The 16,517-nt window shown below is 43.5% G+C and overlaps 1 protein-coding gene across 1 annotated transcript in view; it reads left to right on the forward strand.

Annotated features, from left to right (window-relative positions):
* The window catches only part of LOC147701308 (von Willebrand factor-like), a 48,471-nt gene extending 35,216 nt beyond the window's left edge, over window positions 1-13,255 (forward strand). Inside the window, exon 4 of the mRNA XM_086930029.1 lies at window positions 10,846-13,255. Within this exon, the coding sequence (XP_086786155.1) occupies window positions 10,846-11,195 (350 nt within the window). The 3' untranslated portion in view covers window positions 11,196-13,255. The remainder of the gene's footprint in view (window positions 1-10,845) is intronic.
* The last annotated feature ends 3,262 nt before the right edge of the window (window positions 13,256-16,517 follow it).

The following is a 16,517-nucleotide window of genomic DNA, read 5'->3' on the forward strand; positions in this document are numbered from 1 at the left end:
TTGTTCTGGTCATTAATATGTTTTCAAGACCTAACACATTAAAATCTGCATTGGAATACACATTTTTCAAGCAGCCCATCTATCCGTTTTTTGAGTGGGCTACTTACGAGGCATGTGTATGCTCAGATATGAGTCCTGTAGTGTTCTGTGCGCTGTAGTCACAATCTATGCCTGATAAAACTGGATAATGTCAGTTATTTCATGTGTTCAGTAATAGGAGTCCATAATGCTAAGTTTTTTAGGATAGCCAGTGACGTTTTAGAAAAAGTTAGAGGTGTCTTGTTTTTGTATGGCCCAGCTTAGTCAAGAAATATGGCCGAGGGAGTAGCAGTGGCTTGTTTCAGCCCCCACTGTTTAGGTCTGGCTTGACAACTTTACCTATGTGCGAGTTCTCTTCTGTATAATCCATGAAGAATAGACTTGGAGTCAGCCCCATTCGTCCTCCTGACTGTTTCAGGCAGAGTTTTAAAAATAGTAAGTCACATCTTCGATTCGATCTTAGATTAGCTATATGGAGTCCTGAAAAAAGTAACATGAATCCCATACTAAAGAGAAAAAATCTATTAAATTCATGCCAACGCATTTAAACGGTGGTATCTCATAGTAAAGAGACTTGACTAACAGTTAATACATTTTACTCATGTCAATAATTTGATTCAGCTTGTGCAATGTTTCGACTACTTACATATGTATTCAAATTCACTTTATATTGTGAGCCACACCTTGGTACTACACACATGTGATTGCACATTTGAATTATGCCACACAGTTATGTTAAAATATAATAATGGGTAAAATAAGATACCTGAAAGTGTTCTAGAAAAAAAGAGCCCTATTGAAGAAAGTGTGCCATCACCGTTTTTATGAAACACAGATCGTTTGAGATCAGCATAAGAGGAAGCTGGAGTGTATTACCTTCCTAGGTGCTTACACTGCAAACTGGCAACTTCCAGTATTTTCCTTTCTTCAGAAGGGAACAGTAAGATCTGCAGTGACCATAGAGCAAATTAGCATATAAAGGTAGTAAGGTTGGACTGTATCTTGATTATAACTGGGGCCAACATAACAGAAGGGTGATGATCAAGGCAAATGGTTTTTAAAAGAATTCTTCAGGCAGCTAGTGAAGCTGAATTCTAAACATAAAGAGATGAATATGTCTCTGATGGCCAAAAATGTATCACTGTGACCCCTTCTGACCAAATCTCCTTGGAGCATCCAAAGATGAGGACAATGGTCTTCTCAGTATCATACTTTAAGTCATTGTCTTACATATAGAAAGCCAGTGGTGTAAGACAGTTCTTGAATCGCTCATAATTCTACTGCACTGGATCGACTAAGCAGATGATTAATTGAATGTCATCCATGTAGGTCATAAACAGGAAGCCATATGTCCTAATGAGGTGAGCCAGAGGCGTAATGTGGGTATCAACCGAAGTTCTGCATCAAAGAAGGGATGTCTGTGAGGCACTAATTTAGTTCTTGAGTAAAAATAGGAAATCTTCAGAGGTTGGGTATTACCTTGATGGTAAGAGGTAATCCAGTAGAGGTTAGGATCCACAATCTCAATACTATAAAGCTGGGACAATAAAATGTCATGGTAGATGGTGTCAAATGCAGTAGAGATATAAAGGAGAAACAAAGCAGCTCTGCTGCCCTCCTCAAGCACCCAGTGTAGTTCATGCACTACTGATATCAAAGTTGATTTTAAAACAGTGGAATGGTCTAAATTAGAATAAGGTGTATCTAGTATGAAATTCCATTCATGAAAAGCAATGATTATCAGTTTTACTTCTTTACTCGAGGAAACCACTGTATGTTTTCAGGACATTAACACTTGGGTGGCTAAAAAAGAGAAATTATAAATTATGCTGATTCTAGGACAGAACTTGTCTAACCCCAGATTTAATATCAAATCCAAACATATTTCACAATGCAATTCTAATTTGGTGGATTGGATTAATCCTTTTGCAATACCACAAGTGAAAAAAGCAAACTGTGTTTGATTGGAGATAGAACAATCAATCTAATGTCTACCAATGCAACATAATAAAATGGGATAACCTCTGAACGAGAGATCAAATCAGGATTCACAGAGCTTGTATATGTCAGTATCTGGCAAGCAGTCAACTGTATTGAAGATCTCCTTAGTATAACTATAGAATGAGGTCATGTATTTTCAATACAGGTCCCCTATAGTGATTCTAATGTTAGTGTTATAGTTCTGAAGGGACACTAAACAGCTATGCTTTAAAGTTACATTTTAGTACCTACTCAAACTACACTACAGTCTTTTTTTTACATTCAAACATAGTGGCCACAGGGCGTGCGTGGGCAAGATGGCCGCCGTGAGGTTGTGGTGAGAAGTCGCTCCAGACCTCTCTCCCCGGGACACCCTGATGGTTGTTGAATAGGGTTATATACCCCCTTATGGATCTGAAAATTTGGTTCCAGGCAGGTCTGTTCAGGGTTCACTCAAAGTACCCTGCAACTAAAGCACAACTCAGCCAGTTATTGCTAAAATTAACTGAGTGGAGAGCAGAGCTTTGTGCACAACTGGTGAGGATGCTGACGCGTGGAACTAAGACAGACAAAGATAAAGACAAGGTAAAAACAAAAGCGCAACAGGATACGCCAACAAACCTGCAAGGAGCGAGTGGCAGAGGCGTCCATGCAAGCGCAATAAGGAGTGGCAATGATGTACCCCCGGGATTACAACAGCGGGGACCTGGCGCCATACGAAAAGTAATACCCCTGGCTCAAAAGGGGAAGAGGATCGAGAAAACAGAAAAAGCGGGGAAAACAGAGAAGGCAAAGGTGCGTCCAAAACCAGATACACTGTCAGCGTCAGCAGGAAGAAATGATCGTCCCCGGCCTGGGCAAGACTCGGATCACCCCATCGAAGACACTGCTACAAACGCAAGACAGGGCTCAACCAAAGGGAAAGAAGCGGCATTCAGGCAGCCTACCTTGATGGAAGCGTTTACCCCCAGGAGAAGCTCCCAGCCGGACACGGAGCTAACCGCGAGCAGAAACGTCCTCGAGGACGCAACAGCAGATGCTCCCGGCGTGGAGGCAGCGGTCGCTAGGCAACCCCGAGACTCGGCAGAAACACTCACCAGTAGCTACGGCGGCAGCGGAGGCAGCGGTAACGCTGAAGCCACAGCTCTTAAGGTAAAGCAGAGCAACAACAGCGGAGTGAAGGAGGCCAAAGGGCCGAGTAATAACTCTTTAACTTCAGACACAGGCGGGGGGCCATATAGACCCGGGTCAGTGGGAAGCGCAGACATGATGGAGGCGCTAATTCAATTAGAAGCTGAAATGAGTAGCAAAAGAGATAAAGAAATAAACAGTGAGGCCGGTAAAACCAGCATAGCAGGAAAAAGTGTTTCACTGACTGCAGATAAAACTTTGGGTTTGGAGAAAAAAAGGGAGCCTCATTAGAAGGGGAATGCTTCTTTTCAGTAAATGAAGAAACTGATACTAGCTAGTCAAGTGACGTCACGTCAGAGGAGGGGGAGGTAGAAGGAGAAACAAGCTCTGGTTCAAGCTCATCAATGAAAGAAACCACGCAGAAAAAGAGAAGGGTAAAGGGTAGAAGGCATGGAGGAGTATTGGAATCACCCTCAGCAGGAGGGAAGAAGTTAGACTGGGACTATTCTGCAACATCGCAGACCTACCTAGAGGAAGGCAATTCTCAGACCTTAGGCAATACCCCCATGCCAGCACAGTATCAGGCCCCCTTTGACATGATATGCTCCACACTCAAACACATGCAAGGGGAAGCAAGGACAGAAAGCCGAAGGGCTAGGCAAGCCACAAAAAAGATCCAGAATACCCTCAGGAAGGTTAACAAGCTTTATGAAGGCGTCGTCGAGAGAGTGACTTAGGTCGAGGAGCGAACTGGGAAGCTAGAGGATGATGTCAGGGGGTGGCAGGACTTCAAACTGGAGCAGGAAAAATTGACGAGTGATCTGCAATGGAAGCTGGAGGATTTCGAAAACCGCCAGAGGCGGAATAACATTCGCATTTTGGGCGTGGCGGAAGGAGCGGAGGGGGTAACATCATACACTTTGTTGTTAACTTGCTAAGAGGAGCTTTCCCCGAATCACAGTGGGAGTGGGAAAGAGAGATTCAACGAGCCCACAGATTTTCCTTTACCATCAGAAAAGGTCGAGGGGGCGAGGGGCAGGCAGCTCAACATGCATTGCCTAGGGCTATCTTGATTTATGTTGGGAATTACCTGCTCAGGGAGGAAATAATGGACAAGGCCAGACCTGACAAGAAAAGAACCTTTGAGGGAATCACCTTCTTCGCCAGGCCAGATTTCTGCCACGTGACGGTGGAGAGAAGATGGAGACTTAGGCAGCTTATTAAACCCTTCCAGGCCCTAGGCTCCGAGGCGTTTCTATTATTTCCTGCAAGGCTAAAAGTGGTTACAAGGGGCAGAACAATTATCTTCCTGTCCGAGATTAAGGCCCAACAATACTTGGAGGAGATTAAGTCACAGAAAGGGGGCTGAGAAATATAGAACTGTTAAACTCCAGGGATTTGGTAGGAGTACATGTGGGGGGTAAGCATGGCTAGAGGGAGATGCTAGACCTTGATATACCGCTGTTTGAATTATTGTTAAGGGGACAGCACACGCAAAATAGCAAAATACATAAGGGGAGGACATAGGGGGGGTCATACATTGTACAGGGTGATGGGTGAAGGGGGGAGATAGGAGCGATCCCCACAAGCTATTGCGGCTACACATAGGTCTTATGGACCTATTTGCCAGTAAAGGGGGGGAGGGGGGAGGGAGCAAGAGGGGGGGCAGGGTGGGAGCAGGGGGAAAGGGGGGTAAAAAGAGGGTTAAAACGCAAAAAAAAGTGAGGGAGGATATAAGAAGCAGCACAGGAAAGCACAGTTCAGAGCGCAGGGAATTCACATTTTTCAGTATGTACTAGCCAAAAGGATGAGGATACAAGGTAACTATTGGAGTCATTATCAAATCAAAGTGTTAGATAGGATATGGTATGCAGAGTTGGTCAAAACTTATGATATATTTTAATGACTTGTAGGATTGCAACTATTAACATCTGCGGCCTCAATGACTCGGGGAAAAGATTGAGAGTGGCGGCACTGCTTAGGACTCTTATGTTGGATTTGGTATGCCTCCAAGAAACGCATGTTGAAGCTTCCAAGGGTTATCTTATGGACCAATTAGGGTTCTATGTACTGGCAAATACTAAGCAAGGGACGAGGCATAGAGGGGTGGTGGTACTAGGAAGACCCACTGACGTAGAGGTAATAAGGAAATCGGAGGACCAGTGGGGAAGGTGGGTAATATTGGAAATAAAATTTAAGGGAGAAAAATGTACCATAGTTTCTGTGTATGGTTCGACAGAAGATGATCCTGATCTTTTCCAATTTTTAGATACTGAGTTGGCACTATGGCCAGAGCCAATCATATGCTGTGGAGACTTTAATATTCATGATCCCAGTAGCTCATTTGTACAGACGGGGAGGGTATATGCAGGGAGAAAAAAGAGAACCCATAGGGCACTGTCAGATATGGTGGCAAATAATTCATTAGTGGATCCATGGGTTAAGCTGAACCCAGGTATTGATGGTAGTACATTCTACTCGGCCCCCCACAAAGTACTTGTTAGACTGGACTATTTCCTGATGTCATCTCCCCTGTTATCAGAGGCACAAATAGAAAAACAACCTCGAATTGTTTCGGATCATAGTCCTCTGATTTTAACCACTAGATTGGGCCAGGCACGGCGAAAAGAAATGCAGTGGACATTCAATAGAGCCCTTTTGAAGGATGAAGGCTATAGGGCCTACATGACAGAATGGATTAGGGCCTACTGGGAAATTGATAAAGGTACGGCCCCTGTGGGAGTGGTGTGGGATGCCTTTATGGCTGGGGCACGGGGTGAGACAATGAGCTATGTGTTTTCAGCCCAGAAAAGGACACAACTTAAAATCAACTAAGTTTATCAAAAGCTGATAAGGGTTGAGGAGAAATTGGCGCAGGATTTAAAAAACAGGGCACCAATAGAAGAACACCTGCTAAAAATAGTGGCTCTTAGGGCGGAGGCGGCGGAAAGTATCTCAAAAAAAGCATCAGAGAACTATCTAACTAAGAGGGAAGCCGTTTACGAGTTTAGCGAGAAGGTAGGCCACTTACTAGCAGTACGCACCAGAGAGAGACTAGCAGCATGAGACATTGTGGAGAATATGGATAAGAATGGAATTATGGTCACTGAAACAACTGAAGTAAGGGAAGTGTTTAGGCAGTTTTACGAAGAATTATATACTAGAGGCAGTGAAGGAACAGCTAGTGAGGTTGGAAGCTATTTAAGTGATATTATCCCTGCGGGGGTATCTGAGGAAGAGAAGGATAGGTTGGACCCCCCTTTTACTCTGGAGGAATTTCTTACGGCATTAAGCATGTTACCTTCGGGTAAAGCAGCTGGCCCAGACCAGCTCCCGGCGGAGTTTTACAAAGTATTCTATCAAGCTGTGGGAATTGAAATGTTTAATCTCATGCTGGAGGCGCAGAAGGGGGATAAGATACCTGAGTCATGGGGGGAAGCGGATATCATTGTTATCTTAAAAAAAGGGAAACATTCAACACTCTCAGGGTCATATAGGCCTATTACACTGATGAATGCAGACACTAAGGTCTATTCCAAGATTTTAGCAACAAGATTGGCAGAGGTTATAGAGGGATTAGTAAGCCATACTCAGCATGGGTTTATCCCTGGAAAACGCACTACCCAACACATTAGGCAGGTGATTACAACTTTTGACGCAGCGGATGTCCTGGGGGACTCTATCGCGGCACTTTTTTTGGATGCCGAAAAGGCGTTCGATAGAGTCTTCTGGGAATACTTATGGCAAACATTAAAATGGAATGGATTGGGGAAGAGTTTTATAACCGCAATGCAGACTCTCTATAAGAATCCGTCAGGAAGGATTAGAGTTAATAGAGGTAAATCGGCAGCAGTTAGGATTGAGAGAGGGACTAGACAGGGTTGTCCATCCTCCCCATTACTATTCGCTCTCTATCTGGATCCATTGATAAGGAAAATGGAAAGCAATGAAAGGATTCCTCCAATAAGGTTGAATGGATGCGAGGTAAAGACTCTCGCCTACGCCGACGATGTGGCTATTCTAACACCCAATCCCAGCATGGCCATAGGGGAAATTGAGTCCGAAGCTCAAAGATTTGGGCAAATATCTGGGTACAGCCTAAATAGTTCCAAAACTCAAATAGTATGTAACGAACATATTGTGTTCAATGATCAAAGAGTTGTGGACTCAGCGGTATATCTGGGGGTTGCGATCACAGCTAATTTAGACTCGTTGGTACAGAATAATCTAGCGCCCCTGATGTCAAAAGTTAAGTCGGATCTGGATCGAATGAACAATCTGCATTTGTCGTTAGTGGGTTGCACTAACGTTATAAAAATGTTAATATTGCCAAAATTGTTGTACTTTTATAGGACAATACCGTTATTTTTTTAGATAAAATGGTTTAAAGATCTTGAAAAAATGCTGAACAGATTTATTTGGGCCCATGGTAAGACCCGTAGGGCATACCGCTTTATGTCTCTGCCTAGAGAGAGGGAAGGTTGGGGGTGCCCGATTTCAGATTATATTACTGGGCATCTGCACTGCAATATATGCGGGGACTGATAGGTGGGGGCGGCTTAGACCCTAGAACAGCAAATGATTCATCCAGGATATACTCCATTGTGTTGGGACCGGAGGTAGAGAATTCCTTCTTCAAATGTATTGACTTCGCATATTTTAAAAGAACTAGATTCAAGACAGTCCAAGCCGCAATTAAGATTTGGAATGCAGTGATGAAGAGAATTGGACTGGGCCGATACAATTGGTATACAAGGATGCATAAAAATGTGTCCCTCCCAATGCAGATTTTTGGTGACAGTACAATGGCGGGCTGGATGGAGAAGGGGATAGTACAGATTGGGGATGTGAGGAATACGGAGGGGGTGTTCCAATTTACAGAGCTAATAACCAGATTCGGATTAGATAGGAGGGATCTTTTTAAATTTTTGCAGGTTAGAAGTTTTCTGGGGAATAAGCAGGGTGGGAGCGTAGGGTTTACTAAGGTAGAAATACTGGAGAAAATAAGGTTAGGGGGAGACTGTTCTATACGGTGTTTTTACGCAAACTTGTTAGCAGGGAAACCAGATGATATGGACAAGTACAGTGAAAAGTGGGCAGACAAGCTGGAAGGTGAGGCTAGTTGGTTTAAAAAGTCACTGGATTTAGGGCAAACTCTCCTATGTTCAGCACCACTGCAATCACAGCAGTATAAAACCCTTTACTCATTATACTTCACCCCTGCAAAGATAGCAAAATGGGGGGGTAGTGTAGGTATTACATGCCCAAGATGTAGTTCCCTTGATGCAGACTTAATACACTTATTTTCTGTATGCCCACAGATACAAACAGTGCTAAAAGATATAGAGAAGTTTCTTGATGCCACTCTGAATAACCAGATTACCTTAAAACCCCCAGAAATATTGCTAGGGATAGTCACAGATACTAATGTTAATCAGAGGGAGTTTATTTTTGTTGCAATGGCAGTTTTTAGGCTATGCATAGCCAGGGCTTGGCTGGACAAAAACCCCCCAGCAATGCAAGTTTGGCTGTCTAATCTTTTATCAACTTATAATTTGTAAAAAAATATCTACGCCCGGAAAGGTAGAAAAGGGAGGAGATTAGGGTTAAGGATATGGGACCCTATTATAAGATGGAGAGAGGGCCTGGGATTGAGGGATTAGGCTAGGAAAGTTTGGATGAATATATGTGACATTTACTATATTAATTTGAGTTGATATCAATTTATTGTAATAGGTAGGATGCTTTGATGAATTTTGTGTATGATGTAATACGTTATATGAATTTAAATGTATCTTTGGAGAATGTACAATGAAATGTGCGAACTGTGCAATGATGAAAATAAAAAAATATAAAAAAAAAAAAAAAACATAGTGGCCACAAGTTTCATAGAAAACCTGGGTGCTAAATGAAGAGAACGTGTACTGTGGATTGGCTTTAGATTTGCAATACCTCAAAGAGATTCAGGGGTTTATTATCAAGCCCAATTTCGCCACTTTAGCGACCGTTTTCGGCCAAAAAGTGATGATTTATATATTGCTCTATTATCAAGAACACGCTAACGGGTGTTTCCTTGAGGTAGCTCCCGTCTTTTCTCCACTTTGCATATCAGCGATATTTATCGCTAATGACATTCAAAGTGAGCGTTCCTCACTAAAATGACATGAATACTGTCCCTAACACAACCTCCCTCTATTATCAATCTGGCCCCGGACCCGCGTAGCGATAACAAAAGTTGAGCTAACCGCGATAATCGCTTTTTACTAATGCCTGTCTGAAACCTAACTTGCCCATCTTGTCAATGGGAGGTGGATTGTCAGGCTGAGTCCACACTTGCCTATTATCAAGCTTTGCAATAGCGCAGTGAAAATAGTGCTTGTTTTCTTGCACTATTGGTAGATTTTGCCACTATCACTTGATTTTGCATTGCCTCTGAGATAAGCGTTCATAATAAAGCGCTATCTCGACAATGAAATCCAGCCATAGGAAACAATAAAAAAAACAGTGCTAAGCGCGCTTTGCGATAATTATCGCAAATTGTTGAAAATATGCCCCTCAGTCAGTCATGTTTTAAGAGTGATGTTCAAAGCCTGCATTTATGTATGATGTGGGATAGAGAAGAATTAGTCAAGAGCGTGGCAGACAGCATCAAGATAATTTGTTCGCTCACGCTCTGGTATGCTCTGGTAAATATAGTCTGCTGTTGAGATGCAGTCTTAGTGTTGTGTTTTAGCAGCCAATTGAAGTTAATCAGCTAGTAGACCAAGAAAGGGAAATGATAACCGACACTCGTAGGTTAGAAAGTGAATACAAAATAAGATATATTGTGTAAAGCTGGCCTATAAAAAATGAAGTCTATTCAAGGGTGGATAACATTTCTGTTAGCTCCTGCATAAATGATAAAGACATCCAAGCAGCCCATGTTGTAGTAACCTCAGCTATTTAAAAAAAAAAATAAGAACAATTCCATATAGAACAGTATGAGTGGAAACAGGGTGGATTTCTTGGTCTACTACCCTTAAGGCTGCAACCATGATTCTCAAGTCCACATTTGTAAGTCAGCTATTACCTCATCTCACGTGTTAGTAACGGCACAATGGTTTTTGAGTAGAACTGCAGCTGCAAACCACTGAAATATTGCACTCCAAGGTGAAATTGGGAAAGAATGATGCTATTGCTCCGTTTCCAAATTTATTGTAGTTCATAAGATCTCATTTTCTGACTTTTGCAAATTGTAAAGTATCTTTCGTACATTACAAAAATACATTTTGAAAACCAAGTGATACTGTTAGTTCAGTAGGTTTACCATCGCAAAATCCTTTGCATCCGGCATGCTGTATGGATTGAAATTAGAACATACATTTTGTCAATTTTGATGTGGATGTCCTTGTTCAAAGAATGCCTGCGAAATGATGTGGGAAGATGCATTTCTCTCTTCAGAAGCACCTAGGGACCTGGTCAAAGAGATTTAACATCACTGTACCATATGTGTTACATTTACTGTTATTATTGATATCATATGTTCATAACAATAAAGAGCACTTCTGGGATTCCATTAATCCTGAATTTGGAAGAGATTTTGCTCCTAATGTTTCCATGATTCAAATGTGTTTGTGTTGTTGCAATTGTTGTTGTCTTGAAGGATTTCAATGTATTTATATGTCTTCCAATAACGTGTATTATCTTCTTCCACAGAATGCCCTGAGCACCAACATATGTCAGATTGTGGGGCTGGTTGTCAAATACCCTGTGAAAAGCGAAATAAGAATGAGCCATGTAACAGGATGTGCGTCCCTGGCTGTGTCTGTGATGAAGGGTACATTCTGGAGCATAAAGGTTCTCACAACTGTGTTCGGAAACAGGATTGTGAATCCTGTCCAGAAAATACCTATTTCAGTCCCTGTGGGAAGAAGTGCCAGAGAACCTGCAAGAACTACAAACAAGAACATATTGCCTGCGTCATGATGTGTGCTCCTGGTTGTGTTTGTGCGAAAGGATTTGTCTTGCATAATGACAAGTGTATTCCCGAAAGTGAGTGTGAGTAGACAATATTCCTACAGAGAGCTCGGTTAGTGAAAGAAGGAAGCACATTACCCCTGATTTTTTAGGTTTCCGAGAGCAAAAGCCAAGCTGCACATCTAGCGCCTTATCTTTCACGTGTATGTAGCCTGTCTAGCAGCTTCTTCTGCGCATATAACTCCCTAGAGCTGGTGCGACCACTATCACCATACAGGGAATCGCTAGAGTCGGGCCCAAATTATGAGCGTCAGTCCTTTGAATGGGGTGCACTGTCTTATAGGCAAGGGTGTGCAAATTACAGAGTGTCGTATACTCCTTCTGGTTAAGAATTGCTATGCAATATCCATACAATTGGAACTCAGTATTTAAAGCAGAGATTATGACATGAGTCTTGTTATTTTCCCTTGTTAGATTTTATTATGATTTTCTTGATGAAATCTGTAATGGAAAAATGGCGGTACTGTAGAAAAAAGCACACTCTGGACAAATACTTTATATGGTAATTGCCACACTGCCCACAATGCTGATTCCTGTGCAAACCTTGGATAGGTGGCCATGGGCAATGTTTAAACATTTCAACAGAATAGAGATTGCTCCCTCTATCATCTCCAGGCACCAAACTGTTGCTAGCAATCCAGATGTACTGTAGTGGTTCCCTGCTAATAGTTTGCACCAATAGTGTTTTAATTGCTATTTGTTTTAATCAAGTTACTTGAATGGAATTTGCTTTTTGTACTGACAGTCCGATTAATGTGAACCAATACAATACCCACTTTGACCCTAAATTTCTCCCTGCCCTCAATTTGGTTAGAGCCCCGATAAAAGTGTATTATTATCTTTGAAGTTGTTTATGTTTCATTGTGTTCTTCCAAACTCAACCCTATTCACTATTCTAACAAGTTTATTGTATAGCTAAATTATTTGAATGCATTATGTTTAAATTAATCGCATATCAACTTTCTGAACTAATGGTAACAGTACACAAATATGAGTTACAGACAAGAAACTGGTTATGGCCTCTGCACCCACCTAAAGGGGGCATCAAGATTTACCAGACTAACTTTAGCAATCAAAAGCTGATAATCAGGCTGTTTGCAACCGCGAAATCGGCTGTCAGCATGTACCAACCCTATTTTGCGATTCAATAACCTATTACTGACTTTCAAAATAGGGTTTGTGAGTTGGTATTTGGATGGGTGTTGATTACAAGCAAGTCGCTTTTCATACGCAACCTTGCTCCATCAAGGGCATCCCTTTCTAATAGCCAGGCACATGGTCATGTATGAATCTTCTGCGACCGGAATGGGGTCGCAAAACATTCATATATTACTGACTCAGTGAAAGAGGTGATAACCCATTTGTGAGCGGGAAGGGGTCCCCGAGACACACCTTTCTCTTTGTAACTATGGGCACCAACATTTTTTAAGAGCCAGCAGTGATCCCAGCGGCCACTGCCTGATCTTAAAAAAATTTAAAGTTAGCTTCTAATTTTTATTTTTGAAATGCATCCCGTTTTTCTTTGAGGAAAACGGGCTGCATTTGAAAAAAAATGCTTATTTAAAAATCAATCCCAGGCATGGTAATCTGCCTACCCCAGCTGCCCATCCCTGTAATTACATGCCATTCTTAATGGGTCTCAAAGTTTGACCTGCCTCATGAATATTGATGAGGCAGGTAAATTGCGGCCACATTGGGAATCGCTAAACGTTTCTGTAACACATTTGTACATTTTATTTTGTGAGTCCCTAATTTTAAGTCGCAAAAAAATCATAATTAGGGGCTCTCAAAATGAAATGGTCATACATCTAGCCCTATAGTCCACTTCATTTTGCGGATCTCTACTTGCCAGTCTCAAAAAATTGCAAATAGGTACTCAGAAAATGTAATGGTTGTACATCTAGCTTTAGGTAACCATACAAACTTAACAATTTTGTTCACACGAGAATCTCTCCTACTGAGAAAAGAATATCAAAATCCACATTATTCCACTTTTGAATGTTCAAATGGAATGGATTTATTATAAGAATTTGTAAACATTTGCTCTGCTTCAAAGCACTAACATCAATAAAGATCGCATATTAATCAAGATGTCTACAATGTTCTTGTTGTAATGTTCCCCAGATTTAAATAAGATTCTTGCAGCCATCAATAAAATAAGGTTTGTCCCGAAACTGCAAAGAAATGGGTCAGGAATTATGCAAGGGATATCATGACATCAGCAAAAAGATAATTTGTGTCAACGTTCGCCATATGTGGCATCTCTTGCTGTCATGCCCCAAGTAAAATTTAAGGGGCGTGGCCTGCTGGACCAGCTCATCAAGACTGTGAACTCAGTGAGGCTCTGGGTGCATCGATGACAGACAACCCAACTCTTCTGATTGGTGCTCATGTTGAACTATTACTGTTGTTTGGAGAAGACTGTTTATGAAATTCAGGGCCTCATTTATGGGTTTTTTGCCGCAGGGCAGCAGGCCTTCCTGCTGCACTGCCCTATGGCAAATAAAAAGGGCAGGATGGCACTATATCTGTTAGATATTGCAGATTCCTTTCGTTTTCCCCTGCGCTGGTGCTCAATGGGCTGCTGTGGGCCAACGCTGGCACCTTTTCACCATGGTGCACAAGTGCCTGGGTTGAGGAGATGATTATTTTTGTGCAGGAAGGTTTCCCTTCCTGCACAAAACCTATTAGAAGAGGCTTTTTCCTCTTTCTATGTGTGCTGCCGAATGCAGCACACAGAGAAAGAGGAAAATCGAGGAGAAATAAAGATATAACTCCTCGTTGTGTATGTATGTATGTATGTAGCAGATTTATAAAGCACAGAAATCACCCCCGAAGGGTAATCTCCGCGCTGCCAAAGAGCGAGAGTCAAACAGGCACAGACTAGCACAGCTTAGACTTTGAATAATTCCTTCTTCAGGAGTTTCCTGAAGGGGATGTGGCTGGGGCATTTGTGTAGGTCCTCCGGTAGGGTGATCCAGTATTTCGAAGCCAGATAGGCCACAGTTTTGCCTCCTGATTGGATTTTCCTAACCCCTTGCCTTGTTATGTTATGTTATGTTACTTATGACTTTTATAGCGCTCGACTACTCGAAAGAGTGTCCCGGCGCTTTATTGACAGCCTGAAAAAGACAAACACAACACAGACATTAAAAGAAAACGGGGTCAGCAGGAAGAGGGAGTCTAAGAGGCAAAAAGCCAAGTTTTCAGGCCCTTCCTGAAGGCCAGCAGATTTGAGGTACTGCGCAGTGTCAGGGGCAGAGAGTTCCAAAGCTGTGGAGCCCGGGACATAAAGGAGCGACCTCCGATACAGGCCTTTTTCACACAAGGGACAGTAGCAAGAAACATTGACTCTGATCTCAGAGATAGTGACGGACGATAGAAGGCGAGCCTCCTTTGAAGGTATTTAGCCCCCGGGCATAGAGGGCCTTGTGTGCAAGAGTTAAGGCTTTGAAAACTATCCGCTTCCAGATAGGCAGCCAATGAAGAGACTGCAACAAGCCAGAAACTCTGACTCGCCTGTGCAGGCCAAAAATTGCTTGCGCTGCCGCATTCTGGACCACCTGCATCCGTTGCAGGAGATATTCCGGCAGGCCAAGATATAGGACGTTTGAGTAGTCCAATCTTGAACCAATTAAGGCCTGTACCGTAGTCCTTCTATGGTCCTCAGATAGCAAAGGGAAAAACTTCCGAAGCATACGGAGGAGGCCAAAACAGGTGCCGGTGAGGGCAAGGATCTGAGATCTTAAAGTCAGGCCGTTGTCAATTTTGATCCCCAAATTCTTAGCCAACTGAGACGATCGCACCGGAGGAGACATGTCAGCGGGCCACCGTACCTGCCAGTCTGGATCGGATTGACAACCGAAGAAGAGTACCTCCGATTTATCTGAGTTGCACTTGAGGCTGTTCAGTTGGAGCCATTCGAAAATAGCCCCAAGGCACTCTCGGATACTCTCTCCATCAAAATCCTCTCCTTTCCCACAGGTAAAGAGCAACTGGGTGTCGTCGGCATAGGATAGGATCTGGGCCCCGAAAGACTCAGCCAATGCCGCCAGAGGGGTCATAAAGATGTTAAAGAGAGACGGGCTCAACACAGAGCCCTGCGGGACTCCAACTCCCAATGGCGGCATCTCAGCAGAGCTGAAGGAGGCCCAGACCGTTTGTCAGCGGCCAGCCAAAAAAGATCTAAACCAGCTAAGCACCGTCCCCCTCAGACCGATCTCATGAAGTCTGACAAGCAGACCCTCATGGGGGACGGTGTCAAAGGCCGCCGACAAGTCAAGCATTATCAGCATGACTCTGTCACCCGAGTCCAGCGTCTCCTTGATGGCTTCGGACACCTCCAGCAGCGCCGTCTCAGTGCTAAGATTAGGGCGAAAGCCCGATTGAGTGGAATGAAGCCGATCGTGTGATTCCAAGAAATTGGAAAGCGCAGTGTGCAAATGCTTCTCCATGATCTTTGCCACTGCAGGAAGGAAGTGAAATAGGCCTATAATTGGCCAAGACCTCGGGATCTAAACCAGGCTTCTTAATAAGGGGAATGACCATTGCCTGTTTCCAGGCCGGTGGGACCACACCCTGGCTCAGAGAGAGATTCAGGAGGGGATTCACCAGCGGAGTTACCACTGCCGCCATCTTCGCCAGAAATTTGGCCGGACATGGGTCGAGCGGCGAACCCGATTTAAGATTGGCCATGAGTGTCAATGACGAAGAAGCTGAAATAGGCGGAAAGTCTGTCAGGACTGACCCTAGGGGGACCAATAGAACTGGTCCGTCCTCAGCGCAAGGGGAGACAACAATCGGCCTCAATCAAAAAGAGTCCTGAATCAGCTTAATCTTTGTTATGAAAAAGCTGGTGAGATCCGACTCCCATGTCTCGGTGGGGGCGGACTGGGTCGCATTCGACTGTGGGGTGATGAATTCCCTAACGATCGAGAAGATCTCTTTGCAGGAGTTAGAGGCAGCCTCAATCCTCCTAGCAAAGTAACTCTTCTTCTCAAGGAGGATATCCCGATGGTAGGCCTTGACCATAGTTCTATAATCGAGTCTGGCTGCAGGATCATACTGAGCCCGCCAGGCCCTTTCAGCCACCTTGCATTGCCTGCTTTGAAGCAAGCAGCGCTTCAGTGAACCAGGGGGCAGAAACCCGTTTAGGAAGCAAACGAGGAGCCCTCGAAGGGGCCAAATCATTCAGCCTGTCCACGAGCCAGGCCTGCTGAGACTCCAGGTCCCGATCTAAAACCCCCGTGAGAGGGCAAGGATGTTCGCGCAATGCCTGCGCCAACATTTCTGGGGTCACCTGATGGTATGCCCTCGACGCTAATCCTTGCTGTCTGGGGGCATCGCTTTGG

This window comes from Lissotriton vulgaris, chromosome 7 (assembly GCF_964263255.1).
Source record: "Lissotriton vulgaris chromosome 7, aLisVul1.2, whole genome shotgun sequence".
In the NCBI taxonomy this organism is placed as follows: domain Eukaryota; kingdom Metazoa; phylum Chordata; class Amphibia; order Caudata; family Salamandridae; genus Lissotriton; species Lissotriton vulgaris.